General features: G+C 43.6%; 2 protein-coding genes across 2 annotated transcripts; both read right to left on the reverse strand.

The window, feature by feature from the left end:
• Positions 1-199: 199 nt before the first annotated feature.
• Positions 200-10298, reverse strand: PROZ (protein Z, vitamin K dependent plasma glycoprotein). The gene is given in 9 exon segments (XM_074910001.1): positions 200-831; positions 1339-1462; positions 1542-1627; positions 2835-2966; positions 4317-4430; positions 7306-7330; positions 8400-8563; positions 10132-10225; positions 10227-10298. Coding segments are annotated over 9 exon segments (1323 nt in total). The 3' UTR covers positions 200-319.
• A 7721-nt stretch (positions 10299-18019) lies between these two features.
• Positions 18020-25888, reverse strand: LOC141958366 (coagulation factor X-like). The gene is made up of 5 exons (XM_074901157.1): positions 25813-25888; positions 22383-22514; positions 20480-20655; positions 19645-19765; positions 18020-18567 (listed from the first exon to the last, which is right to left on the reverse strand). The coding sequence occupies exons 1-5, from the start codon at positions 25886-25888 to the stop codon at positions 18020-18022; spliced, it is 1053 nt and encodes a 350-aa protein (XP_074757258.1).
• Between the last annotated feature and the right edge of the window lie 742 nt (positions 25889-26630).

The raw sequence follows: 26630 nt of genomic DNA on the forward strand, positions 1-26630 counted from the left end.
AAAATTAAAAAGACTCATTTTCTTCTAGCAACATTTAAAATCCCAGAAAAACAGCTTGAGTTTTAGGATGAACAGTTCTAGGAAACTTAAAAGTTCAGTCAGTTTTTAGTAAAATAACGAGATTTACTGCATCATGACTTTCACTGAATTGTCAGCAGAAGGAAAGACAAACGGGCTTTTTATGAATTTGAGTTACATTATCACAATTTGCAGCAATGGAAGTTGCAACAGAGTCAAATGGGTGTACTGCCTGCATCCAGATGTTTCCTTGCAGTGATGGGTAGGGTTTTGGTGCTGGAGGCTTGGTTGTGTTTGTGTCTTATTTCATTTTTTGTTTAAACCATATCATATACCTCGCGGTGTTAGTGAATAGAAGTGTTTCCCAGTCAGTGTCTTCTAGTGGCCAAGATCCCAGAATCCCAGTCAGAAACCAAGTGCCCTTATACTCAGTAGCTAAAAAGCTTCCTCCGGCCAGTTGTTTGTCTACAGCCTCCTGAAGGTGTCCACAAAACTGCCTGTTTGTGAGGCTTATGTTGAGTATTTGTTTGCAGTCCTCAGCAGGAAGGTATGAAACCTGCAACTCCTCACTTTGAAGTTCATCACCTTCCATTCTCCAGCCACTGACTGTACCAGCCAGTTTTGGAATTAAAATGTGTTCTGCAAAGTCTCTTTCAGGGATGCATACAGGAAGCTGGTGGTTGTTGCACTCAACATGTTCTTGGAGTTGTAGTAGCGCAATGTTATTCTCACCAGTGTCTTCATCATACCGAATGTGTATGTGCTTCTCACTAACTTGCATTATCTTCTCAGTTCCGCTTGTTCCGTTAGGTCCTGTGAAGCAATGACATTTCACTGCTCTTAGGAATAATTTACCAGAGACCTGAAAACTGTATGCAAACTGACATCTGCCTAGTCATGCTGACAAATATGTGCAGGAGAGAAACTAAAGGCGCTCTTCCTGTAATCGCTGCAGTAAACTAGGAATGATATATTGACAGACTTTTAATGCTGTGTAGAAGCATGCATCATTTCAGAGCGAAACGAGAGAAGTGAATTCTGGCATGAAACAAAAGCCACTTCTAAATCCACCTGGCTTAGCTTATCCCTAGGTGCTGAGTTCTGAATTGCATTCAAGAGGCAGTTGTCTCCCCACTTGGCTTGTAGGGGGGTATAGAGTAGCTGTAGTACTAGCCTGAAATACTTAGATGCTTAAATGAGATGACAGCAGATTTGTTTCCTTTAACAATATTTTTATGCAGCAAAAATTTTAGTAAGCTTTTTTAAAAATTAGCTTGTCAATGCTAAAATGTGCTGTAACGAGAAGATGTGATCACCTACCAGCACCAACTCTGATTTCAAAATGGCTGTGCAGGAGGGCGCACTCTGCTGTAGCCAATACAAAGTTACTTTTTAGCAGCACTCCTCCACAGAAGCCCTTCCCTTCTGAGTTTAGCAGCAGGACCTAAGAAAATGCAAAAAGAAGACAAAGATCACTGTCCATGTGAGGTTGAGTGATGGGTTTCATGAATTGCTAGAAATACCTGCCAAGGAAATCGCTCATCACGTTTCTTCCTGGTATCACTTATCAGATTATCACTGTCTTGAAGTCTGCCACATGCACATTGATCTAGCAAATGAATTAAAAAAAATCAAAACCTCATGCTGTATCATTTCAAGACAGCTAATACCTGCAAATACCTAATTACTTCCACCTTGACTTTGGGGTTTTGTTTTTGCACCAAGGAAAAAGAGAAGGACAATTTCTCAGCTGGTCAAAACTGAAATGATTTGCTTGGCATGTGTACTCTGAAAGCTTAACGACGGCGCTGAACATTTCAGGTCATTGCATTAGGCTTGTGGTGACCAGATTTCATTGTGTCTGTAACTAATGAAATGAGGCTTCCCCTCCAGACAACCGTCAGCATAGCTTCCTTCCTCATCCTTGTATCCTGTATCCGAATTGCACCAAATACCTGATAGCTGTGGCCCAATCTGGACAAGGTAAATGGTGGGTTTTGCTCATTAAAGCTGTTACTCTGGGGATGTGCATGCCTTTCTGTTCTAGTTCAAACAGCATGTGTGCTTTTCCAGTGGATCCCTCGGCTATCTGCATTTATGACACTGTTCACCTTGTGGCATGGTCTTGGGTCACACAGACTGGATTCTGTTCAGGAGAAGCTAAACCAGAAGACATTCTCCAGGAGCACGCACGACGTGCTCTCATAGCTAATGGGTGCTTAGTCCACAGGGCCGAACTAGAGCTAATCTGAAGTAAAGCCCACCTGATGTGCACTGAGTATGGACATCAAGCCTTCATCACCAAAAGCATGGGTCCACAGCTCAACTTGTAGTATAGACAAGGTCTATAGCCTAGGTATGCTAGTGTGTTTTTAGTAGATCTAGTTTATAAGGGGATGAGATTGAAAAAATGAAGAGGGCTACTGCTTCAAACTAAGTAATATGGCAACAAATGTTGCCTTCATTTATCGGACCATCAGGTGCCTGACCAGAATCAATTCAATCTCATTACCAAACAGGTCTTCAGCAGCATTACTCTTTGCTGAGCATAGGAGTGGAAAACCTGGCCCAGCGAGTGATGTGTAGGATAATGCAAGTCCTCTCTGCAGACCTGTGTTTAAATGTTCAGATTATCACTACTCTGGCATCTTGGGTCATGGTCCCTAGATTCCTCCTTTTTCTGCCCATCTTGGAAGGTCAGTAATATTCCTATGGCTTGAGTCTCCATGCAGGCTGATGGCATCTGGATATCAGATGGTGGCCTGCCCACCCCAGCACTGAACATGTGCCCCCTGGACTTCCACGCTCACACCTACCTAACGCGATGCACTGTTTTTTGTCCTTCCCGAGCTCATAGCCATCAGCACAGGAACAACGGTAGGAATTAGTTCCTGGGTAGCAGAAGTGGTGACATCCTTCCTTTGCATGGTGGTGACATTCATTTTTAGCTAAACAGAACAAGTGGAGGAAAAGCATTGGAGTAGTTCAGCTGGAGTATTCTTGCATAAAGAGTCGTCTTTACTAAGCATTTTATTTTTACTCGCTTTGTGTGGAGGTTGGTAGGGACTCTGGCTTGGTAGTATTTCCACCACGTTGTTTTTCCCCTTGTTAAGCAGAAACTGGAGACAGCTGAATCTCTGCAGCATCCACACTCATTGCAAACTGTGCTCATGCAGCACCTCCCTGCACCTTGTGTAGCTCTGAGTTTTGGGGAACGTTAGCCAAGGGTCAAACAAGGACTTCCATATGAACCCATGAAAGGATGCCATGGGGTTTTTTTCTCCTCTTAAACAAAACACTAAGTATCTGTATCTGGGGGGACTGTTGCACATGTTAGGAAGGCAGGTGCTGTTTGAGGAAGAAAGCTAAAGCTTTCTGGTTTTCAGCAAAAACAAATGTATCATTCTTATTTCTTACACTTGTACTAAGGAAATTAACAGCTGCCCAAGATAAGAAAAAAAGAAAACGATTATTAGTCATCTTTGAAACATAGTCCGTCACCTTTCCATAGCTGAGCAAACACTTCAGTGCAAAGCACCAGGAGTATCAGCCATTTTATGGTGCATCTAGCTCACCGGTGGAGAAGCAGCAAAAATCCTCACCTAACCTGACTCTGTAAGGCTCAGGCAGATCCAGTTCCCAGCACTGGTTCAAGCCTTGTCACCTTCTGTGCTCCCCAGGAGCTGGTCACAGTCACACCCCTTATACAGAAAATGACCCTGCCTTGCAGCAGCTAGGGCGTCTCCCACCCAGGGGACCTCTGAGCCAGCAGAAATACTGACGTAAGGCCTGGAAAGTAGAACCTGGCAGATCTAAAAATGTAAGACCCAGCCAGGCTGTTTACCATGTCAGAAAGCGGCTGCTTTGCTTTATGCCTTTTACACTTCCACTGAAAATAGTTTGTTTTCTGGAGCTGCTCTGTCCTGAGGGACTGTCTTGTGGCTTTGTGTGGCCTCGGAGGTGGCTGGGAAGCCACCCCAGTGGCAGCACAGCCCTGGTTCTTCAGGACAATCAGCTGGGGAGTGCAGATGGCAGTGGCAGGGCTGCCTTTGGAGCCCACTCGGGAGGGGAACTTGCTGCAGCCCTTTTGCTGCGCCCCCAGAGAAGGGAAGCTCAGGTAGAAGAGGCAGCCTGCGTAACCTCAGGATGCCATAACGTTTCAGTAGACAGGTAGCACACATCGCCCCTGCTCTGCCAAGAACTGTGTGCTTTAACCTAAAATATGATAGCTGTCTGTAATGGGAGAGCTGCTATGACAGGAAGAGGTAGGGCTTCTCAGAAGGGGGGCGATGCCTTACCAAAAGCACAGTTCTCTCCCTCGTAGCCCTCAGCACAGGTGCAGGTGTAGCCACGAATGCTGTCCTCACACACGCCGTTGTGCAGGCAAGGGCTTGAAGAACACCTCCTGCCACCTGAACAAATGCCACAGGAGAGGGACAAGTCGCCACTGCTGCTGACCTGAACTTTGCAGCCCCCTTCCTGGCATGTGAGCCCCTTGGAGAAGAATTGGGAAAAGCAGTTTGGAACGAAATGGGCTATGTATCACCAAACTGCTCCTCAGGATTAATTTTAGCTCCTCGGGGGTTATTTTAGACTCTGCTTCCAGAGGCACTCCCATAGTTCCTGGCAGGGAGGCTGGGGAGTGCCCAGGGGTAGAGCTTGCTTCTGGAAGATGGATGCTCTGCTTCAGGGAAAAGCACTGACTTACAGTTCCTGAGCTCATTATGAATGTGATGAAAGAAAGGCTGGTGTTTTAGGTCTTCTGTCACTGGATAAAAAAAGCTGGCATCAAAATTGTACAGCAAGCAACATCAAAATAGGAGGAAATCTGGGGTTTACTCATCTGTACAATTATTATCCAGCAGCTCAGATGCTAGCAAGCTTAGCCTTTCTGATGAAACCAGAGGATGTCCTCACTACAGGTGAAGCACCAGGCAGAGCTGCCAGTTTCCCCTCAAGCTGCCTACTGGAAAGACTCCAAAAGAGTTTGGAAATGTTCTCCATTTAACAACTGCTTATTGTAGACATGAGTGATCAGGGAGCAAGTCAGAAAAGCCCAACATGGGACATGCGCTCCAACATTTCTAAAATTTGAGACTTCATCAGAGAGGTTAACTTCAGTCAGCAGGCTGCTGTAATTGATATCAGGGATGAAAAGGTGAAAACTCTGTCTGGTATGGGGAAAAATAAAACAACCACCATCCACTCAGACTATGGACATGTGTATCTTTTAGCTTTAGTAGTACTAAAGTACTGGCTTAAAGCAGTTACCACCTGCAGTCAGGTGCCATCAGCATACCCTGGCACAATTTAGGTCTCCTGGGAGGGTTGAAGAGGGTGGTGGGGGGGTGTGTCATCAGCACAGATGAGCAGGTAGAATTGAGGAGTGAAGACCTCCAGCAGCAGTGATGGGTAGCTGGAGCTAGAGAAGTGCTGCACCTACAGCCTGAAGCAAGTTAGATGGTTTCAAGCCTCTGAAATGCATTCTCAAATATAGGTAAGGAAGTCTCAAAAAATATCTGAGATCAGGTGAGGTTCTATAAGACTGGGAAAAAAGTAAACCTAGTGCCTAGCTTTGTTAAAGGAGGAAAGAGAAGATTCAAGGAATTATAGAGAAATCAGCATGATTTCTGTTAATGGAAGGCTGCTGGAATGATTAAACTATAAGCACCCAACAAAATAAGAAGGTGGTTAGTAACAACCAACATGTATTTTTCAAGACCAAATAATCCAAAACAATTAAATCTAATTGTAGTATAGGATAAGTGACCTAGTGGGGAATCAGTGAACTTCATAGAAATGTCTCAGATGACATTGTCATTAAGTGAGATAGAAAAACAGACTACTGCACAAAACTGTTTGGAAAATTATGTTTAAAGAGAGGTTATCAATAGCTAAATTTATACTGTTAATAAAAGGGAGTCAGGGACAAGTGTGGCCTCAGGTCAAGTGCCCCGACTGCGTACATCCATGCTAGAACAAGATGCCACATCAGCTTTGCCTTGAAGAGACCAAGGTGGAGCGGTATGAAACAGAGCCAGAGGGTGAGCCAGCAGCTAGGTGGGCACTCAGCCTTTCTCCCCAGCCCTCTTTTATTCACAATGCAGATTTACTTACTGTACCCTGGACTATGGAGGGAGAGCAACACACATGCCAGAAGTCTAGAAAATGAGACTTTGGAAGACAGGATGCAAAAATGGGGTAGTTTAGTGAGGAAGAAAGAAGTCATGGAGATGCGAGGCAACACTTCAAAATGTTAGAAAGGATATCACAAAGAAGGAAATACACACTGCTAGTGTGTAGGAAGAAGATAAGACATAATGGCTTTTAATTACAGCAAGGAAGCCACCCCTAAGGCCAAAGCCAATAATGCATCCTGATTGTGGCTACACTTGCTTGGATGGATCACTCTCAACTTGTTGCCCTTCTCTCTTCATAGACTAGAGAGGAAGCCTGCATGACATGCTTAGTACAAACACCCAGTGACAGAAATTACTCCTCACAGAAGTAATGGAAGACCAGGTACTTGGCATCCTTCTTCATAACATTTATATCACTGATGGGCTTCTTCTATGGACTCAGTGTTTTAGTGGCTTCTGCAGAAAAGTAATACTAACCGCTCTTTTTGCCACCCCTTTATCCACTGTTTGAACCTAAGATTAGAAATTAATAGAAGCTAAGTTAAAAACAAGAGAAAAATTTAGGATGATGCATGCAGAAAAGAGGTGGGGGTAATAAGACGTAGTCACCATAAGCTGGTGCCCCAGGGTCGTTATTCAGGAGGCATCTAGTTACATCAGCCCCTCAGCTTTTACAGATTAATTTTTTGCCTTGAAGGCTGCCAAGGAATGAGTGCCAGCACCGAGAGTTTGCAGACAGCCCAGTAGCTTTTAACACCTATTAATCTCCCTCAAGTTTAAGAGTTAGGTTTGTATTTGGGAGCTGGTAAAGATGTGCTGCTCTATTGTTATCAACAAAGCAGACTTTCTCAGCTCCCAGCTTGTTTTCAAAACAGCTTTAAGTTCAGGAAAAGAAATAGCCCATTTACTATGAAAACAGCTACTCACCTTCAATTTTTATTTGCTCTGCAGTCTTATATGTTTTTTCCTATTTATTACTTTTTTAGAACTTTCATATCAACGCTTTTCCTCCTGCTTTACTACAAGCAACTGGGTGTTTCTTGTAGGATAAACTGCTAAAGCCTCTCAGAAAACCAGCATTGGACTGAATTACAGCGCTCACAGTGTGACACCTCTATGAAGGAGAGAAATCAAGAGGCCAGCTTACCATAGTAGACATCCCAAAACATTTTCTGGAAAAAATAAAAAAGGGAAAGAAGATTTTAATTCTCATGTGATTTTTCCATAAATATTTTGATTAAAAAAAACCCATTTTATTAGAGAATGTATACTATGGTTTAACGTTTACACAGTTGCATGACTGCAAATTCTGCCCTACCAGCAAAGTTTGAATGAGATGGGAGGGCATTTGCATCCTGCTTATTTTATTGTTTCTTAATAAGCTATAAAGGAAAATAAACACTTTTCACAGAAGAGAGAAACAGCTGAATCCTTTAGCAATATGGCTTCCTGGAAAAACTGGCTGGCCATTGTCCCTCTGTCATGCAGCGCCCTAGGAAGTGACCCCATCCTGTCCTGTCCCCTGGCAGGTGCTGCTGGAGGCAGAGGGGACAGCAGAGAGAGGAGCTGCAGATCACAAACGCTAATGACCACCTTCATGTGCCTTGCTTTTCCCTGGGTACACACAGCCAAGCTCTGCCGCTGCCTTCCCCATAGGGACCCCTCTCCCCACTCCCTGTACTTCCCCTCCATCAACTTTCCCCAAAGCACCTGGACTGTCCACCAGCAGCCTGCCAGCTGTTTCCTCTGCTTTCCCTGCAAACGCAGTCTTCAGCCAGATTCCCCTTAAAGAGCACGGCACCCGGCTGTAGGTGTCAGGAGGGCCTCTTGTACAAGGGGATATGCAGCTGCTGATCAAGTGAGCCTCTTGCTATAGGTCCCACTACTCGCTGGTGCATTGCTTTCCTTCATCCCAACACCGCCTTGCCCCTCCTGGTTCCTAAGGGATGCTGAAGCTGTATCTCTGTGTGTGGTCAGGATGGGACAACAGCCATATACTTTTGCAATATAAGGCACAGGACAGATCATTTTCGGGATGGGACTTTAAAAGTGTCAGAGCTGGCCTCTGCATTTCCATTTCCACCACTGAAGACACCTGTTTTCTACCTGCTGAGGTGGAAATTGCAAAGATTTCACATGGAGAGAGACTCAAGCAAATTAAGAAGGCTGTGGAGCTGTATTTGATAGCAAAGGACCAAGATAGTAATTTTTATTTTGCACACAGGCAAATAAAATACTTACGAGCATGTCATCATTTTCAAATACTTCTCTTGCTTCTTCCTGTGTACATCTCTCTTCAAGGCATTCCCTTTCCAAACTGCCTTGGAGGACCTCCTCCAAAAGTAGGGAGCTGGCACGCCGCTGTCTCTTGATAACATTGTTTGCGTCATCAGCTGATATAAACACTGGAATGTTGTATGACAAAATGCTAATTTAAGTACTTAGATTCATTTGCTTATATACTTTTACCTCCTTTTTTAAAAGAGAAAACCTTTTGGCTGATTCAGGGTTTCAGCCACAGTAAACTTACCTATGGAAAGAGCCCTACTTTCTTAGCCCAAACTCAGCCGAGAAGTCATGACCTTTCAGTTTTGGGGAGTGCCTGACTTGATCCCAACCAGGGAGAATTTGAAGCCCTTCCCTACACATTTTTTTCCTGCACCAGACACACAGGGCAACGTTGCTGTGGTACAGCCACGGAAAGGGGAAAAGTGTTGTCATAAAGATAGGGGCTATTTTATAAGACTGCATGGGGCTTTCAGACTCATCAGTAGAACTGGAAATGATCTGTATTCATTTATGATGATGGGTCCAAACTGATGGCTTTCAGTCTTAGTTCACAGGGACTTTTTTGCTGAGAGGCAAAACCATGACGTGATCTCGATCAAATCTCTCTTAAGGAGAATACACCAAAGCTACCCCTCAGCAATTCTCTAAGTTAAGAGAGCTATATCATATACCATCCTTATGTGGAAGACACCATCATCTTTTTGATTTGAGTAAAGAGGAAGAGAGATCAAAGACATGAGAGTTATCAGACCTTAAAACTCTTCTTTGCCAGTAACGGCCACAACAAAAACCACCTGCCAGTCAGAAGGCTGGTGTCATGCTGGAGACAGTTGCCTTTGACATTAAATGGTATCTGGCTGTGTGTGTCAGTGTGTGTTTGTCAGTTCTGCTGTGCTTGGAAAGTAAACCCATTGAGGCAAGGACTGGGGGTTTTTTGTGTTTTATACAGTGTTTGGGGCTCAGCACCGCTAGGCACAAAGGTCAAAAGTGACAGCAATAACAAAATGATTTTGAAACTGCATACAAATCCTTAGTTATGCTTTTTGAAGGATATCTGATAAACTGCATGTGATATTAAAAAAGAAAAAAGAAAAATCTTCATGACTGTGTTTTGCATTTTAAAGTGTTGTCTGACACCACAGTGCACATTTCTGCTGTGTGGTGGTTCCGATGCATCCAGCATGACTGGCAGTGCACTTCTATGGCTGCCAGGGCCTTTTTGGCCTTCTTAAGCAGTCACCATCTTTTTTGTCCTTGCCCAGCTGCTCTTATTTTTGACAAGCCATGGAGGATTAATACAGAAACATAAATTTCTTCAAGCTATAAGAAGCATGCATCTCAGCTTCTTTCATAGGACTCTTATTTTTATTTCATCAGCAACTAGGAATATAAAACAAATTTTTCTTTAATATCTGGGTCACTCTTTAAGAATTATATAAAAGACAAAATATTACCCCGCTGTAAATGATGGTACTTCAAAATTACATTGCCTCAGCAACTTACTGCGGTTTTTACTTAACTATAGGAAATAAAAAGGAGAAATGTAAGGAAAATAAGGGACAGTTTTCAGTGATGTCACTCTATGCTACAAAGTAAACACAGTACAAGGTAAAAAATTGCTGGTGGTTTTAGAGGAGCAGTAGTACAAATGAGAATTAAAGCCACAACAAAACAATGGCCATACCTGTTTGCTCTGTCTGAAGGAAAAGGGCAGAGAGAAGAAACAATATTGTCCAAAAGCACCTGGTCATTGTTACCCTCCGAGCCTAGTGGTAGCCTGCCTGCATTCCTGCAGCTCTTGGAGGAAATGGCTACATGAGAGATGTTGAAGATTAAAGTCCAGCTGCTCATGAGAAAACAAAACCTCTAAGGGCAAAGCCCCAATGTCAACAGATGAAAAAAGACCTCAAAAAAATCTACTGCTTAGTGGTGCAATAGTGACCCTTCTCTTAGTGCACTGGCTGAAGGTTTGCAGGTTTGCCCGCTCTGCTGATTGCTGCACCAAGATTTGGGTATTCCTCCCACCCTCCAGGCTTCACTTACTGTAACAAAACCCGAGATGAACAGTACGAACATTTCTTTATACCATATCAAAGCACAATCTGGACGGTGACTACGGGGATCAGTTTTGTGGTGTGGCATTTTCATACACTGTCCCCACAAAACATTTGCCAAGGCTTAGCTGCGTTGGTCAAATCCCATCAGCTTTTGAAGCAACCAAGAAACCAAGCATGGGATTTCCCCCACAGGGATGTATGTGAACAGATAACAGCATTCTTCTTTTTCACTGTTAGGTTTATATTGCCCAGACATGAAGGAGAACATGGAAAACTCTTCCTGACCTCAGGATCCTGGTCACACACAGACACATGGACACTCACAGACACACAGAGTCTGTGAAAGGAGGTGTAAGTACGGAGGGGACCAGAGCGCCGCCCCGGGATGCTGTGCCATGCACCAAGCAGCTGGGGCAGCCCTCCTGCCTGGCCCAGGACAAGAAGAAGGATAAACCCATTGATGTGCAATGGCAATGGTGCTGCAGGGATTTTTTTTGGCTCCCAGAGCAGGCAGGTTCCTGGGAGGAACAGGAAACCATTTCTACAGTCAGAGCAACAACCAGTAAGAGCAAAAAAGGGGGGTTTTATCTGAGTTAGAAACTTAGAGACCGTTCTGAGTTTTCATGTCATAAATACCCAAACTATCATTTGAGCATGCAGTTCTTTTAACAAAGTATAATTGATCTGAGCATTCATGGGTAAATCTCAAGTAAAAATTCATTTCCCATCAACTGCAGCTTTTAAAACAAGCTTCAGTGAGTACCAAGGCAGGTTAGTGAAGTAGACCACATGCCTCACTAAGGCCAGGCCCTGCCAACCCAGGTCTGATGTTACAGCTCACATCATGGACCCTAATGCCTTCAGCAAATAATTAACCGTCGCATTAAAACTGCATTGTGGGAGGGTTTTCGGGCCCAGTCTCTGCAGGGATGTTCCAGAAGTTCACTTGGAGTTAAAACCCTTCTAATAACAAGTTTGATTTTATTCACAGCCGGTTAATAACCTTACATATTTATATTTTCTCCTCCTTAATATTTCTGTAGAACTAGTTAATATAGCCTCCCATCCTCTTTAGTTAACTGTGTGTCGAGATTCCTTAAGTAAATGAGCTCTCTGTGCTCTCCTCAGTCCCCTGAGGCCATCAATCCCCATTATACCTGTTCCAGACAGGGGTTTCTTGGCCAGAGAAAGGGGGGCTGTTGGCAGTGGTCATATCTGGTGTGTGTGGGGTGGGGTGCTTAGCCAGCACCTCGTGCGCCCAGAAGCTGCTGGGGAGGCTCACCTCGCCCTCCTCGCCTTGCACGGTGGTGGCTGCGTTGCTTTTCCTTACTCCCCTGGCTGTCCATCCCCACAAGAGCACCTGGCAGTGGGGCTGCTGCTGTAGTCCCTCTCTGGCCTGTGACTACTTGCCTTTACCTTCCCGTGATAACGAATATCGCCCCGTGCATACATAGTATGGCAGATCTGGCTCCCTCCAGCATGAAAAATATGTCACCACTTGATGTCAGCACAGGACTTTGCAGAACCCAGCACAAAACAGTGGATCTGCAGAATTATTTTTTTTAAAACAAGGTGCTTACATTTTGCAAACTTATGTCAGTTAAGAATGCTTGTAGGTATAAAGTAGCTATTCAAATTAGATTAATATTTACAACACAGAGATTCAGAAGCTGTATTCTCACCAGATATTAGTTTACATGGTCATTTTTTTCTTATGTGTTTCTTAAAAAAGTATTCCTTGACTGAGCAGCTGTGTCCTTGGGAATGGGCCACTGTGTACTCAAGTACATTATGGCACTGACTTTGCTTTTTCTGCATTGATATCGGTGCAATAGGCTTTATGTTTTAATGTTCATATTACTATGGAAAATTGCACAAAGGGAGGGTTTTAAAAGGGCAGGCTTTTCCTCACATCTTTCTTTACGGAGAGTTACTGGCATTTCTTTTTCCATTCCTTTAATTACCACAGTGAGTACATGGAGACTTATTTCATTAAGGAGTTCTGCACCCGATTTCCTGTAGCCCTAATTAAGGATTGCCTCCTGCTTTAAGGGTTACTCTTTCCAGCGTGAAGGCTGCACGCAATGTCAGATATGAAATCTGCAGTTCCTCAGGATGGAGTAACAGAGCTAGTTGGTCCTGCTTTAGAACCTGGTTCCCATGGAAGCCCATGGGAAGCCAGGGGAAACAGGTTTGCAGACCAGCTGCCTGGGCAGTGATGGGGCAGTGATGGGGACATGCCAATGCCACCCACCTCATGCTGTGAGCCCTGGCTGACCGCCAGCCCTGCTGCAGTGGGAGCAGCTGAGGACAGCTGTCCTGAACAACTCTTGTCATATGTTTTCTGGAAACGCACACCTCAGCTAGCGAGAGGGGACAGCAATTCTTTTCCAGAAAACATCACCACCGCACTAAGCAAATGATGTAAGCTGGTGGCTGGGCTTGCAGCCACGATTCTCCCTGGGGGTGTCCTCCCACTGAGCAACACACAGGCACAGCAATTAGTTGTGTGTCGTGGACACTGAAGATGGTTCAAGGTGAAGTGGTGCGCCTGCCCTGTGGCAGAAGGTGCAGGCTAACAGGAGCAGCTCCAGCCTGCCCTCTCCTCCACCTCACCTCTCTACATCCTCTTCTCTTTGCATTAGCCTTTGATGGGGAGCTGTGGGCCCCAGGGTAAGGGAAAGCCCACAGCTGCTTGCTGCTGCAGAGCTGGGAGAACGAGGAGGGACAGGGACAGGGCCCACGAGAAGCAGAGCCCTCCAGTGTTGCCTTGTACCATGCCCCCCACCCTAGTCCTGTGGACCCTCTGGACTCTCTGGGAGCATGGGGGCAGACAAAAATAGAAGAATGTGTTTTCTCTGACATGCATAAAGATGTGTAAGCTGGTGGTTAGTGATCTGGCAAAGCTCAACTCACTGGAAGTGAGGTGATAGCAGGGCCTCCCCCATGCCCCTCTGCTCCGAGACATCTGCGCTGCAGATGGACCTGGCAAGTTTCTTGCCTCTGCCTCCTTTCCTGCCCCATTTTGCCTGTGGTATGGTCTTCAAAACCCCACTGGCTTCCTCTGTGCTCTTTCCTTGCTCCAGGTTACCCAGAGTCCTGTCTGGCAGGGAGAGGATGTAGGAGCAAGCTCAACCAACGACTGATGTGCTTGCAGTCCTGCTGCAGCCCATCCTGGGCAATGCCTGTTCACCTCCATGTGTCACAGGGAAGCAGACAAAATGCTGCTGAGTCCCAAGGTCCTGTCACCCCTTTTGCTAAACTTCCTATGTCTACAGCAAGCCATTTCCTTGTCCTCCATGTCATCATTTTCCATGCAGGTCACATCTCCTGCCCCACAAACTGAAGACAAAAACTGCCCCGTGCCCTGAGTATCAACAGGTGCCCAAAGCCCCATCCCTTTGCCTGAGGCAGAGGACGGGATTGGGACCGGCCACCAGCTACCTGTCTGGTCTCTCTTTCCCCATGGGGAAGAGCCCTGGAGAAGCTGCAGGTAAATCACAGCAATAGCTGTCAACTCAAAAGAGATGGAGAGGGAGGAGTCCAGGTTTTCCTCTGGCTTAACTCAGTAACTCCTCTGTCAGAGGTATCTATCGGGGGGGGGGGGGGGATGGACAAATATGTTGTGGAGCTTTAGTCTATTCTTTGCATAGAGAATATGGAAGTGGAAGCAGTGGATTCAGGAACAAGGAGGAGCTTTTTCAAATTAGAGAAAAAACCTTCTTTGCAGGCAACTGTTTAGGACCAACGAAAAGGGAGTGCATCCCAAGCCTCAACTAGACACCAGCTGGTCCAGAACAGGTGACTATGGTCATGTGTAGTCTTGGTCAAGAGCTACCAATGAGTGACACAAGCTAATCCCATTTACTTGCCGATATACTCTCTCCTCATACAAAGCATGGTTATCAGCATGCATGCTTATAAGCAGCACAGGTCTTTGTGTATACAGAAGCGGCAAAAATGTCGGCTGAACTTTGTCCAACCAGCAGAGAGGTAGCACATACTCTGCAAAGGGTTAATGCTTAGTGCGATTAAAATGGTTTTAATTCAGCTAAACAGCTGGACTGTCATCAGCCACTTCTGTTCACTGCCTGCAGAAAAAAAAAAGTTTTTCTTGTCAAATCCAAAGTGCATTTCTAAAAGCTGGAGGAACTTGCAGCCATTTCAGAGGAACATCAGCACTGTCCTTCTGGTTTGGTAGCAGATTGCAGGAAATCCTGGGGGAGTGAGCAGGGGGAGGAATGTGACTCTGATTCTCTCCCGTGGATCCTGTACCCACAGCAAGGACTTGAGCCTAGCCACAAGGTTGTACAATTCTCCTGACATTCTGGCAGTGAAAACAAAAGTCACCTTGGAACCATTCTGGTATCTGCCTCACCCCTGGAAGCATTCCAAGGCCAGGCTGGATGGGACTTTGAGCAACCTGATCAAGTGGAAGATGTCCCTGCCTATGGTAGGTGGAGTTGCACTAGATGATCTTTCAAGGTCCCTTCCAGCACAAACTCTTCTATGATTCTATGATCTCTGTAGATGTAGTCTCTGACATTTTCTATTTTTGTGCATATATTGCTTAAAATAGCAATCTTCGTTAGTATTTCATTTATTAAAATACATTCTGTCTTTACTTCCACCTTCATGTTTCTTAACCTTTTTTACCACATTTTTCTTAATATTCTTTTCCCTACCAAAATTGCAACCAATAAAACTGGGTATGGAACAGCCAGAGGATGGCAGAGCACATGCACAAAGCCATATCACTTAAGCTCCTAGATAGAGTTTCAGTAATGGATAAGGGGGTTTAGTAAGGTGGTTAATTTTGCCCTGAGAAGAGCAATATCCTGATCCCCTGTGAAAAATGCAGAAAAATCTCTTTGGAGTATGTGCCATTTGGATGAGGACTTTATTTTTTCTCCAATTTTCTCTGATAGTGTCTCCACATTACACTAACCTGGACTTCAGGATAAAAATGGTTAAGGATCACTCACAAAGAAACCTAAACAGAGTGTTTTTCAGGCAAACTCCTGAAATGCTGACACAGTCTGAACTGGGCATGAGGAGGTAAGAAAGTGTTTGGTGTTTATGTGGAATTCAGACTTTTTAATGCTGTTTCCTGTTCCTCTCTCTCTCTGCCTGCTTCTCTCCCTTGAGGTCGTGGGGCAGCAGCATTGCAGCTGTGTCCAGATGTTGTGATTTAAGGTGTTCCTGTGACCAGCCAGTCACTTCCTCTGCAACAGATTCAGCAGGAGGAAAGCCCTGACCTGACCTAAACAGCACCAATGCAAAGCCAGCACCAGAGAGTGTCCACCCACAGCCCAGACAGATGTGACTGGGTGGTGAAAGTGACTCCTGCCATAAACCTGGCTCTCAAGCTGTGGGAGACATGGACTCTGTGGACTTGTGCAACTGCTGCACTGCCAGATTGCTTTTGGAAGTTGTTTTCTGTATTTATGACAGTGGAAAAAAAATAAAAATCCATCCTTATTGAAAACAGATGGCAAAAAAAAGCTTATTCAAGTTTCAAAGTAAATCTTCCAGAATGGCTTGAGTTAAAACTCTATCCTCTTCATGAGGACTCAGATAGCATTTCAGCAGAGTACAGATGACATGATGTGTGCCTCAGTATGTGTCTTGAGTGAGAATTGCAATTCTTTCTGCCATTAAGCAACTGGGATAAGTGCCCCTGCAGAGAGAATTTGTTCTTATCTGGTAGTGAACATCTGAGTAGGTTGATGATGGTGTTTCACGCCTGGCAATGCAAACTGGGAGGTGAGGAAGGAGACACTTAGATGACTGATTCCTCTGAATGCACGTGTAGCTAAACACGGTGATTGAAGCCCATTGAAGGTTTCTGTACATTTTGTAATTGATTATGAATAAACTTGGAGTTCTGCAGAGCCGGGGCAAGCGGTAATGCAGGACTGGGTAGTAGGAGAGACGGATGGCAACGAGGGAGAGGGTCAGCAAGTGCAAGCCCTGTGCAACGGCCTCCCCGTAGTCCCTGGGACATGTCTGAGCCTGGTGCACACTTACATATATCAGGTTTGGTGCTCTCAGTATATAGTTTAGGGCTGAACTATAATCAGAAGTTTCAACAGAGATCCTATAGGAAGTCAAGCAGGAGTAAATCCTTTGGAGCAGTGATGTCAGTGAGTCGCTTATACAGCCATCAGGGGCTGAACTTCTTTCTGTGGCTTGAACACCATGACCTGAGATCTGCTGTCACTCCAGGACTGAGTTCATTTAGTGGTCTTGAATTTCAGGAGATGTGTCAGAAAAAAACCAGGGGAAATTATACAAATGAAAGAGACTCCCCTGTGATTTTTCTGAGTTTTTCATAGGGGAACAGGCCAGTGGTCATTGCAGGACAAATACAACCACCTTATTCCTTTCAAATGGATCAACGCAATCCATATTAAAAACTACCCCAAAATGGTGACTTTCACACTTGCAAACTGGATATTATGAACCCAGAGAATCAGAAAAATATTGCACACTTTATGCCACAATATAATCTGTAACATCTCTTTTTTCCTTCTCCTCCACACTTTTTAAAGTACATCAGAGTACTTCATGTTTCTGTAGAGACTCAAACATCTACTTCACCATTTTTATGGACCACTGAGCTGGCTGAGAAACAAGTCTTTTTCCCTCTGGATTGAAATAAGGCAGACAGAGGATGTCAGGTTCAGCTGATCAGAGAGTCAGGCTTTTCTTAGTCTGGAAAGATTATTTATCCTTGTAGATTTAAAAACTCTTTAGTTGGGAATAATTTAAATAACACTTTATTCAAATGATGACATGCAACAATATTGCAATTTGTAGGGTATGCAATGCATTCACTTTATTGTAGACAAAATCACAACATCAATAACGCTGGTGAAGAAAGTATCAGAATGAAAGCAGGAAAATATCAGAACACCAGTATTTTTGGTGATGATAAGCAAGCCTTTCCAATTCAATGAGCTTCATCTAACAACTCACTTGATTTAGTGACATGCCCAGTTATTTAGATTTGTGTGGATATATGGGTGGTTTTCACATTTTCTGAATTTTCTGTGTATAGGTATATAAATCTGGAAAATTAAGTAGCTTTTCCAGAGGCTTTTAAAAAGCTGTCCTACTCTGATACTGTTTTACTTTGATATTACCCTAGTCTACTTTCTATAAAGCATGTACTGCCACAGAAATGTTGAGTTAGTTCCAACCTTCATCGCAGTGGGAGGGGGTTTATCAGCACAGGCAAAGCATCCAAAAGACAAATTTAGGTTATCACAGCAAGAGCAGGGAAGTTCCTAAACCATTTGAAGAAATCTCATTATTGTCCAAAACCATCAAGCTCTGCTAGAAATCCAAGCTCACCTTCTGAAAACCAGGCATTAGCTCATGAAGGAGTATGTCCTTCTTAAGGGAGGCACAAACTATCAGAATTTTAGTAAGCATGTTAAAAAGAAGAAAATAGTACTTAGGGATCAGATCTGACGGCTAAGACAATAAGGTTGATCAAATGTCAAACCATTAAGAGTCCTCTGTTAAAACACTTCTTATCCAGGGTAGGAACTTTGACAAGTTGGTGTATACTCCGTACTTCCCTTGCCTTCCACACCCTTCTCCCCAGCTGATGATACCAGTAACAAAATAAGTGCCATTGTATTGGGTTACATGGGGGCCTCCTCCATCTCCTTGGCAGACATCTTTTCCATCTTTATCATAACCTGCACAGAACATGTTTTTTGTGACCGGGCTACGAAGGGCGAGCTTGCAAGTGTCCCTGTCCACATAAGGGATTTGAAGCACTTTCATTCTTTTGACTGGCCTTGCACGTTCAAATGTGTTCCCAAAGCCACTGACAATTCCAAACGTCTGTTTCATCAGAACGTCTTTAGTAAAGTCTTCTTCTGGAAGGCATGCTGGGACAACATCCTCAGAAAATGTGATAGGTTCCTCTAGTTTGAGAAGGGCTATGTCGCTATCAAAAGTTTTTTCATCAAATTTAGGATGTGGAATTATTTTTTCCACTCTGTGCATTGCTCTACTTGGCTCTTCCTTTTCTTTGTCCACCATCCCTGTGCCAGAGTATTAAAGTAGTTGTTAATAATACAATACCAACAAGTCTAAGCTGCACCTCATTAAATAAAGGGACCAAATTTCCTTGCACTTTGGATAGGCATTGTACTGTACAAATCAAATAGACCAGTCCTGCATCCTGATGCTGTAGCTTTTTATACCCATTTTGGAGGGGGTTTAGAAGGCTGCCACAATGCCAGGCAAGCAGAAAATCAGAACTCTGCTATCAGAATAATGCTCTCAATGAAAGCATTGATATAAAGTTTTGGCCTTCATCACAATATTCCCAATGGCACTCTTATACAACCAAAAGCCTCAACACAGAAGAGAAGGGTCTTGCCCCATAATTTGTAGAGCAGAGCAACACAGTCAAGCAGATTTAAATAGGAAATAGATATTCATTGTCTTTTAAAACTTTAAACGTTCTGCTTTTAAAACTTTAAACGTTCTGCATACAAAAATTTACAAGTTTATATGTATTTAGTCTTTCTCAATTTGTATGAAATCTTTTTGGGAATTAAATGGACAGACAATTGGAGTTTAGGCAAACACAATTTTTGCTTTAGTATTGTAGGTTGAGTACAATTTTTATGACTCAGAACACCATTTTTCTGTGCCTAGAACTTGTGATAAACTACTTTGTCATAAGGGATATTAATAAATAATAAATTAGAGGTTTCAAGTATGAAACAGTCTCAGGTTGGTATCTACATGCTGTCAAAACATCTGAACGAGGCATCTGGAATTCTTCAAGGTTTGGCCAACACAGGAAATTGTCTAAAGGTGTAATGTTAGACCAATTTAACTACATCAGCTCAACCTTACTTGCTCGCATACATTCTCAGTTTATGCTTGGCTTCTGTCATGTACAAAGCTTCACTAGGCCAAGCCAAGCTTAACAAAACTGTCCATTCAACAAAGCTGAATATGTATTTCACTGTCAGTTGAGACAAGATAAGGCAGTGAGAAATAATGAGGGTAAGAAAAACTCTGACAGAGTTCAGTGTCTTGTATGTGGAGACTAGAACACGGGATAGTTTATTTTTGTAGTAAAGGGCAAAATGAGAAGCACTTACCAACAATAACCTGTAAGTTTTCAAACTGTTGAACACAATGAGCTCCAGAAAGTATAAAATACTCATTCAGAATTGTCCCCCCACAAAACCATTCATCATACTCATCTGCTAGTAGAACAGCCTGCAAAGAGAGAGAAGAAAGCTAAAGTACAGAAACGTATGTACAGAGAAATCCTGAACAGCTGGCTGAGATTCAAGCCATTTTCTTAAAGTAGACATTTTCATATGTATTTTCTGTCAAAGGTATCCCTCATTCAGAGGTGGTGAGAGTTCCACTGAGGTGTAGCCACCACGGCGGGAAACAAGGTCACGACAGACCTTTTTCCTGGCTCAAAGCAGAGGTTGTGCATTCAGTTATTTTGCCAACAGTTTTTGCTTGCTATTTTTTGAACAAAATTTAGCTAATATTGTAATAGCACTGTTCCTGCTTGGGTTTTTTGTTTCACTTTGGTCTTGGCTACAACAGGAATTCAGGCTATTCTTCTGATACCACCACACTGCAACCCAAATAACGGGTTGGCTGGCAGGGAAGGGGCCCTGTGGCTCACACCCATTTCTATGTCCTGTATCTGCAACCCAACTTCTCTCCTAGCCTCCCCCTCCCAGCACTGATGCTGAAAAGGAGGCACAACATCATTCATGGTAGGAGACCTGTGCAGAAACACAGTACTCAGGGGAGTGGAATGACCACCCAGAATGTTGGCAGCAGGGGAGTCTGCCTCAAATCAGGCTAGGTCCCCTTGGCAAGCAGGGATGAGCATGATGAAGAGTAAACGGCTGTCGGTCCTGGTGAGTGGGGTCAGGTGTTAAACATCCCAGGACAATTTTACCTTACCTGCCATGGGGACACTGTGGGTAAACTGCCAGCCTCCCCCGTGACCTCCGGATGGCTGCTTGGGGTCTCGGTGGTTTCCTCATTTTCAGGATGGGCATCAGGACTTGCTGTGGTTCCTGTGACTTTCTCTCGACTGGCTTCATGGTTTCTCTGAAGCTTACCACAAGGGAACTTGACTGCAAAGGCAAAATCAGAATGCTAATACTTGATGTCTGGATGGTAATGTGACTTTGAGGCATGTGTCACATACTGAGAGCAAGGGGTTCCTGTCCGTAACACTGAGTAAACAGCTGTGAAGGCTCAGCTGCTGTTACCAGCCTTCACTTTAGCTCAGAGCTACCTTTCTCGTTGATTTAAGCCAATATATAGGATGTGGAGGACCACGGTCTTCCATCTCTGCAGGGGATGGTGCCTGTGCTGTGCCTGAGGCGCCAAGCCAAGAGACATGCAAGGGATAGTAACCTCCAGCAGAGCAAAAGGACAGACAGTTGCTGTTGACAACAATTTCTGTCACCCAAGTGCCATTCAACAGAGCTTGTCTGTCAGAGCCCTTGGAACAATGGACAGTTTCATGGTCAGAAAAGTAAATCTAGCTTTGATGTCAAAAGCAGCCTTTGGAGTTACAGATAGCTACCTACAGTGGAGGAAAATTATTTGTAGAGAAACAGGTCACTTTCAGGGAATCTACTCTTCAGGAAAATGAGAGAAAACTCGCTTACTGCAAGGAAAACCCGCTTACCGCAAGGAAAACTCGCTTACCACAAGGAAAACTCCTTGACAGCAGCCTTTTGCAATCCAATTAGATATGCAGGTGTCCTTATCAGGGTTGGCTCTGCTAGATTTTCCAAGACATTAATAAAATCTTTGCAAATGCAAAAGGACCAGAATGCTTGAAAAATTAAAATAATTTTCCCCTTCTAAAACTTGCGCATTTTGAGCAAGGGGACAAATGGGTTCGGCATTTTCGAAGTATTTAAAAGCTAAGCATCTTCCATTATTGGCTTCATTATTTTTGTGTACCTGCTGTTATTAAATTTTTTGTAATTGGAAAACAGGGCAAAGTTTTCTATGCTAGGAATTATAAGCTCATGACAGCAATTTGGTATTAAATTACAAACAGCATTATAAAAAATATCATCAGACAGACAGAAAAGTAGACTAAGATTAATAACTGTTAATGTTCACTTTGAATGCAGGCAAAATTGATGGATTTGAATTCAATGTCAGTAGTTATTCAGGTACCTTGATTACTATATGTGAACTGCAGAAAACCTGCCTTTAGAAGAAAATAGAAGAGGTGATATTTGAGGGGAAACAAGTGAGATATAACTGCAATCACATGATGTCACTACCACTAAAATTATAATGAGTCCTTGTGAACTGCAGATTGTAAAAGAAGTTTCTTGGGTTCCTACTCATTTGGATCTGTAGGCATTCAGCACACCCTGGAGGCCTTGAAAATAGACACCAATTTTTGCCAATGATAAATCTAACCTGTTCCTTTCTAACAAAATCTCCTGAAGCTGAAAGACCCCTTTCAGTCTGTGAGAGAAGAGGATTCTGACCTCCATTGTAATCACCAGTTTCTCATATGGCTTCATACATACCTGCTGGAACATGGGCTTTGCGGTCCGCTCGGAGAATGCACCCACTTGCACAGAACACTTCCGTGAGCTGTTTTTGCTACTGCACATCACTCACAGTTGCACAATTTGATGTTACTTAAATTATGACCTTTAGCTAAGATTTTTATTAAATTTGTTGGCAACACCTCAAGTAAGCCACGTGAAAGGCATGAAGAGTTAACATTATTCTTTATGCTGCAGTACACATCAGCACTTCCCAAAGGTGGTGAAGATGTGATGTGTGTCCCATAGAATGAACATTAACTGTGGCTTCATACCTACAGGAATGCAGGTTTTGTTGTCATTGCCCAGGGCATAGCCAGCAGCACAGGAACATACAACTCCTTCATCTTCAGTTTTGCAGAATTGCTTGCAGTTCCCATTGTTGACCTTGCATGCATTTGGTATGACTGCAAAGGAGACAAATGTATAGGCAGGTTACAAATTCATGGTGATTCCATAAAAGCACAGGCAGCTCATAAAACCTCGCTTGCAAACATTAGTCAAACACCTCATGGTTTGGGGAAATTCTGCACAAGTCCTGCCAGAGGCATTAGTAATAACAAGAGTTGAAACTCTCTTTATTTAAGAAATAGTAAACTGTCAACATTTACATCTTATGCTGTGTTTCCCATCTATAATGGCAGCTCTTTAAGAGCAAAGGAAGGGATAATCTGTACTCCCCAGAACAGCCATTGTATTAAGGCAAAGATGAACATGGATGTGGGTAAGAGGCTAAAATTACCAACAACTAAAGTATCAGCAGTAAATGAAGTGTTAGACTCTTGGTAGACCCTTGCAATACTCCTTTGCCATCTGTACATCGGTCACACTACTCACCTTAGCTCAGTCCCTGGCATTGCAAGATCACAGGCAGAATGGGAGAGCTTTCCTGGCACTAACAGAGCAAGGAGAGGTAAACCAGTCCTAACAGATGCTGTCTAACCTGTTCCTACAGATTCACAACAAGATTACACAGCTCACCCACACAGTTTAATCCGCTCCTTAACTAGCCTTATAATGTCTAAAAAAGTGTTTCCTAATATCTAACCTGAGTGTCCCTCAGAGAGATAGGATCCCATTACTTGTTGTCCTAGCTCCTCATCCTCATGAAAATGGAGAAGATTTCTTGCTTTTATTACATGTTTTACAAATTTCCTTGGTTGTGTGTTATGGAACCAAAGGTGAAGTATTGTGTTTACTGAATTACCTCCTATTTAAGTTGGACCACTGTTCCAGTTTCAAAAGATTGTCTTAAACTCTCATCTTGACTCATAGTAGTCCTTCCAGTCTGGAATGAGCTACAAACGCAGTGAGTAAACACTCTCTTCCATCTTGCATGTCACTGTGGAAAATACCAAGTATCAGAGGTCCTCAGGCTCACCTGTGTGGCTCATCTCTGTACTCCATATAATCTTTCAACCAATTCACACAGTTTCTCAATCAGGTGTGCATGAAATTTAGAGTAGTTTCATCCAGACCAGTGCTTCCCTTTCTGTTACAGTAAAAGCATTATATAAAATTATTTTAGAAGCCTCCCTTAATGGAGAGACCTGATATGTACTGCCTCTTTAGCACCCACCCAGCCTGTAATCCTGTCCTTGAAGGACACTGACATGATTTGCTCTTGACTAGTGCAACTCAGCAGTTTCTTTCCTCCTTATTGGACACAAGTAATCTGGTACCTTAAGGAATAAAGACTTTCTTCTCCATTGGGAACAGAGTAACATTCTTCTTGGTCTCTCTTCCAATATCCATATACTTAGATCAGCTCTTGATTTTCACATCATGTTTATCTTATTGTATTAATTCCTTAGCTTTTCTGGTTTTATGCCAGGAAGTTTGCAACTCTTTTATATGGATCTAGGTTTTTCTATACTCCCTTCTGGAGGTCAGGTCATGAAGGAGCTCATGATTTTAATTAATCCTCCTGTCTTTTCCTGACCTTGGGATAGTTTGGACATATGCCTTAAACACTTAAGGCAGTGGCTCTCAACATGTGGTCTGCGGAGCCCTGAGGGGCTGCAATGTCATCACAGGTGGTCCACGAAGGCTTAAAGCAGGGGTGGGGGACGTCCAGACCAGAAACATTTGGTCTGGCCTGAGGCAAGCACTGCGCCTCCTTTTCCCACAGCCCCCTCCCCTCAATGGTCCTCTCATACTCAAGCCGCCCCCCCCCTCCCTCCTGCCCTGACACGCTGGTATATTCGGTGTTAGTATGGTTGGTAGGACCCACTTTAACTAGGTGTTTTTTCTCTTATAGACATTTTCCTAATCCAACAGCTCTCTTTAGGGCCACAATGGGGCTGAAATCTGTTCCTCCAAGTGGTGGCCCTGGACCCGTAAACAAAAATATATGGTGACTGAACATAGACAAACAAGTGGGGAGGTGAGAAGAATTGTAAAAGCTTTTCCTCAATTTTTAATGTAAAAATTGTCATCCAATTCAGAATTAGCACGTTAAAATACCATAAAATGGGCCATCTGAGCAAGAAGAGTGTTGATGCCATTATTTTAAATTCATATGGAACTATTGTAAAAAAGATATTATAATAGGAGTGTGTGCATTAACAGATTAACTTATTTCCCCTTCTCTCCAAATCTAAAGACACTTCATGAGAAAACGGAAATAAATATTTGATGCAGTCTAGTGCTTTAAATCTTGAATTAAGACTTGGTGGTCCACAGCCACAAAAAGTATTTAAAGGGGGTCTGTGGTGAAAGAAAGGTTGAGAACCTCTGATTAGAGTTTCTGTGGGGTTTTTCAGAAGTAGCCTGATCTTTTTCTCTTTTAAAAGATAAACATTAATCTTTATTCTCCTGGTTTTTTTCTTTACTTCCTCCATGAGCTCTGTCATTTTATAGTTACTTTTATTAAAGTCATCTACTGTCTTTGTATTGTCAGGCACTTTTAGTCTGTTGATTAAAATAAAATGTAGATGAGTGCACTCAAAATTGCTTTCTATGTGTTTTTTATGAGAAAATTATTCTTGAAACATTCTGAAGACTCTCAGGCACCCCATGTCCCACTAAGTACCTTTCCCACCTCACCTCTGGGATGTCAAAATCTCCCTCTAACTCTCATCTCTTGGAATATGAATGACTCAGGTGTTTGTTCAGTTGTCTCCAATTAAGCCCTCTGTAATCACCAAATGACTTTTACAGCAAAATTGAACAACAAGGCATGCATCATGTCTGCAGTATGTTTCACAGACTTACTCTGTAGAGAAGCATCTCAGGGTCCAACCTCAAAGACAGTTGGGACGCTTCCTCAAGTGGAGATGTGGTGCTTGTGTTTAGACTTAGACAAGCACAGTGGGTGATGGTGTAGGGTTCACATTCCCCTCTGCTCTGTTAAACTTTGTGGGGTTCATTTTGCCACCCAATAGTTTATGAATGGATAGTAAAGATTATTTAATAACCACATTTCCTGAGGACATGAAGAATAGCACATTGTTTGTGCTGTCAGTTTGAAAGCCCTGCATATTGACCCCTTGTTTTACACTGACACAAAATGGTATTCCCCTAGTGACTCAGCCCTGGATATTACTGCACTGCAGCAGACAATGGGAGCAAGATGGGTGACAAAGCAAAGCTACCACATTTTCACTCATGTCACCCTGGTACACAAAGCACAAATAACGTCAAATAATTACCTGCATGGTTTAGGCAAAGCAGCACAAAGCCAAGTTAAAGCAAAGGCTGTACCTGTCTGAACCATCTGAAGGAGAAGGAGGACAATGGGAAGCAGCCACATTGTCCTGCAATCACCTGCCATTGCCATCCTCCGAGCTCACCAGGCGTGTCCCACCGGTTTCTCTGCAGGGCTCTGGGACAGCTGCTAAATGAGAAACACTACAGTGCAAAGGTCATTAACTCACGAGAAAACAAAACCTCTAAGAGCAAAGCCTGAGCTCAAAGTCACCATGGGACAATGTTCAAACAGAAAAAAGCCACTGTGCTGCACCAGTGCCACCCCAATAGCTTGCAGGCACCTTGTGTCGGCAAAGCCCCTCTCTCCTGCATGGGCAGTATGGAACTGGGTTTGCCACTGAGGCTGTGACACCTGTATATCTCAGACTCCTCAGGAAGATGGGAGTCCATAACCCAGGACAAGTTCTGCCTCAGTAGAATAACATTGTGGCTGCATGGTTAAACTTGGTTATGCTACCCAAATTCCAGATACCAGGCTGCCACTTGGTGATTTCCTCTGCAGGACCATGGTCTACGGCTATTCCCTTTCTCCCTGTCCATTGGGGGTGGCTCTACATCTTCAGGAAATATTGATGACACCTCTCCAAAAGAGCTTTACTAGCCAGGCAGCATGGAGCTAAAGTTAGTGATCTGCCCATGCCCCAAAGAAAGCAGAACAACCAGAGCCAGAGTTTTGTGCTTCCCACAAGCAGTGCAGAAGCGGGAAAGCATCTCAGAAGTGAGGAGTAGCTCAGGGTACCAAATCTGCAGAGCTCAACAAGAGTATTGCAAAGATGTTGCCTCCCAGCTCTGGTAATGCCTTAGGGAACAAG

This window comes from Athene noctua, chromosome 1 (genome assembly GCF_965140245.1).
Source record: "Athene noctua chromosome 1, bAthNoc1.hap1.1, whole genome shotgun sequence".
In the NCBI taxonomy this organism is placed as follows: Eukaryota; Metazoa; Chordata; class Aves; order Strigiformes; family Strigidae; genus Athene; species Athene noctua.

What these genes read in the sequence shown, in the direction of transcription:
- LOC141958366 (XM_074901157.1), bottom strand. Translation starts at nt 25,888, where the DNA reads ATGGCAATGGCAGGTGATTGCAGGACAATGTGGCTGCTTCCCATTGTC. An exon ending in CCTTCAGATGGTTCAGACAG is followed by an intron (nt 22,515 to 25,812) that starts GTACAGCCTTTG and finishes TCTCCTTTGCAG; the next exon opens with TCATACCAAATGCATGCAAG. An exon ending in AAACTTACAGGTTATTGTTG is followed by an intron (nt 18,568 to 19,644) that starts GTAAGTGCTTCT and finishes ACTCTGGCACAG; the next exon opens with GGATGGTGGACAAAGAAAAG.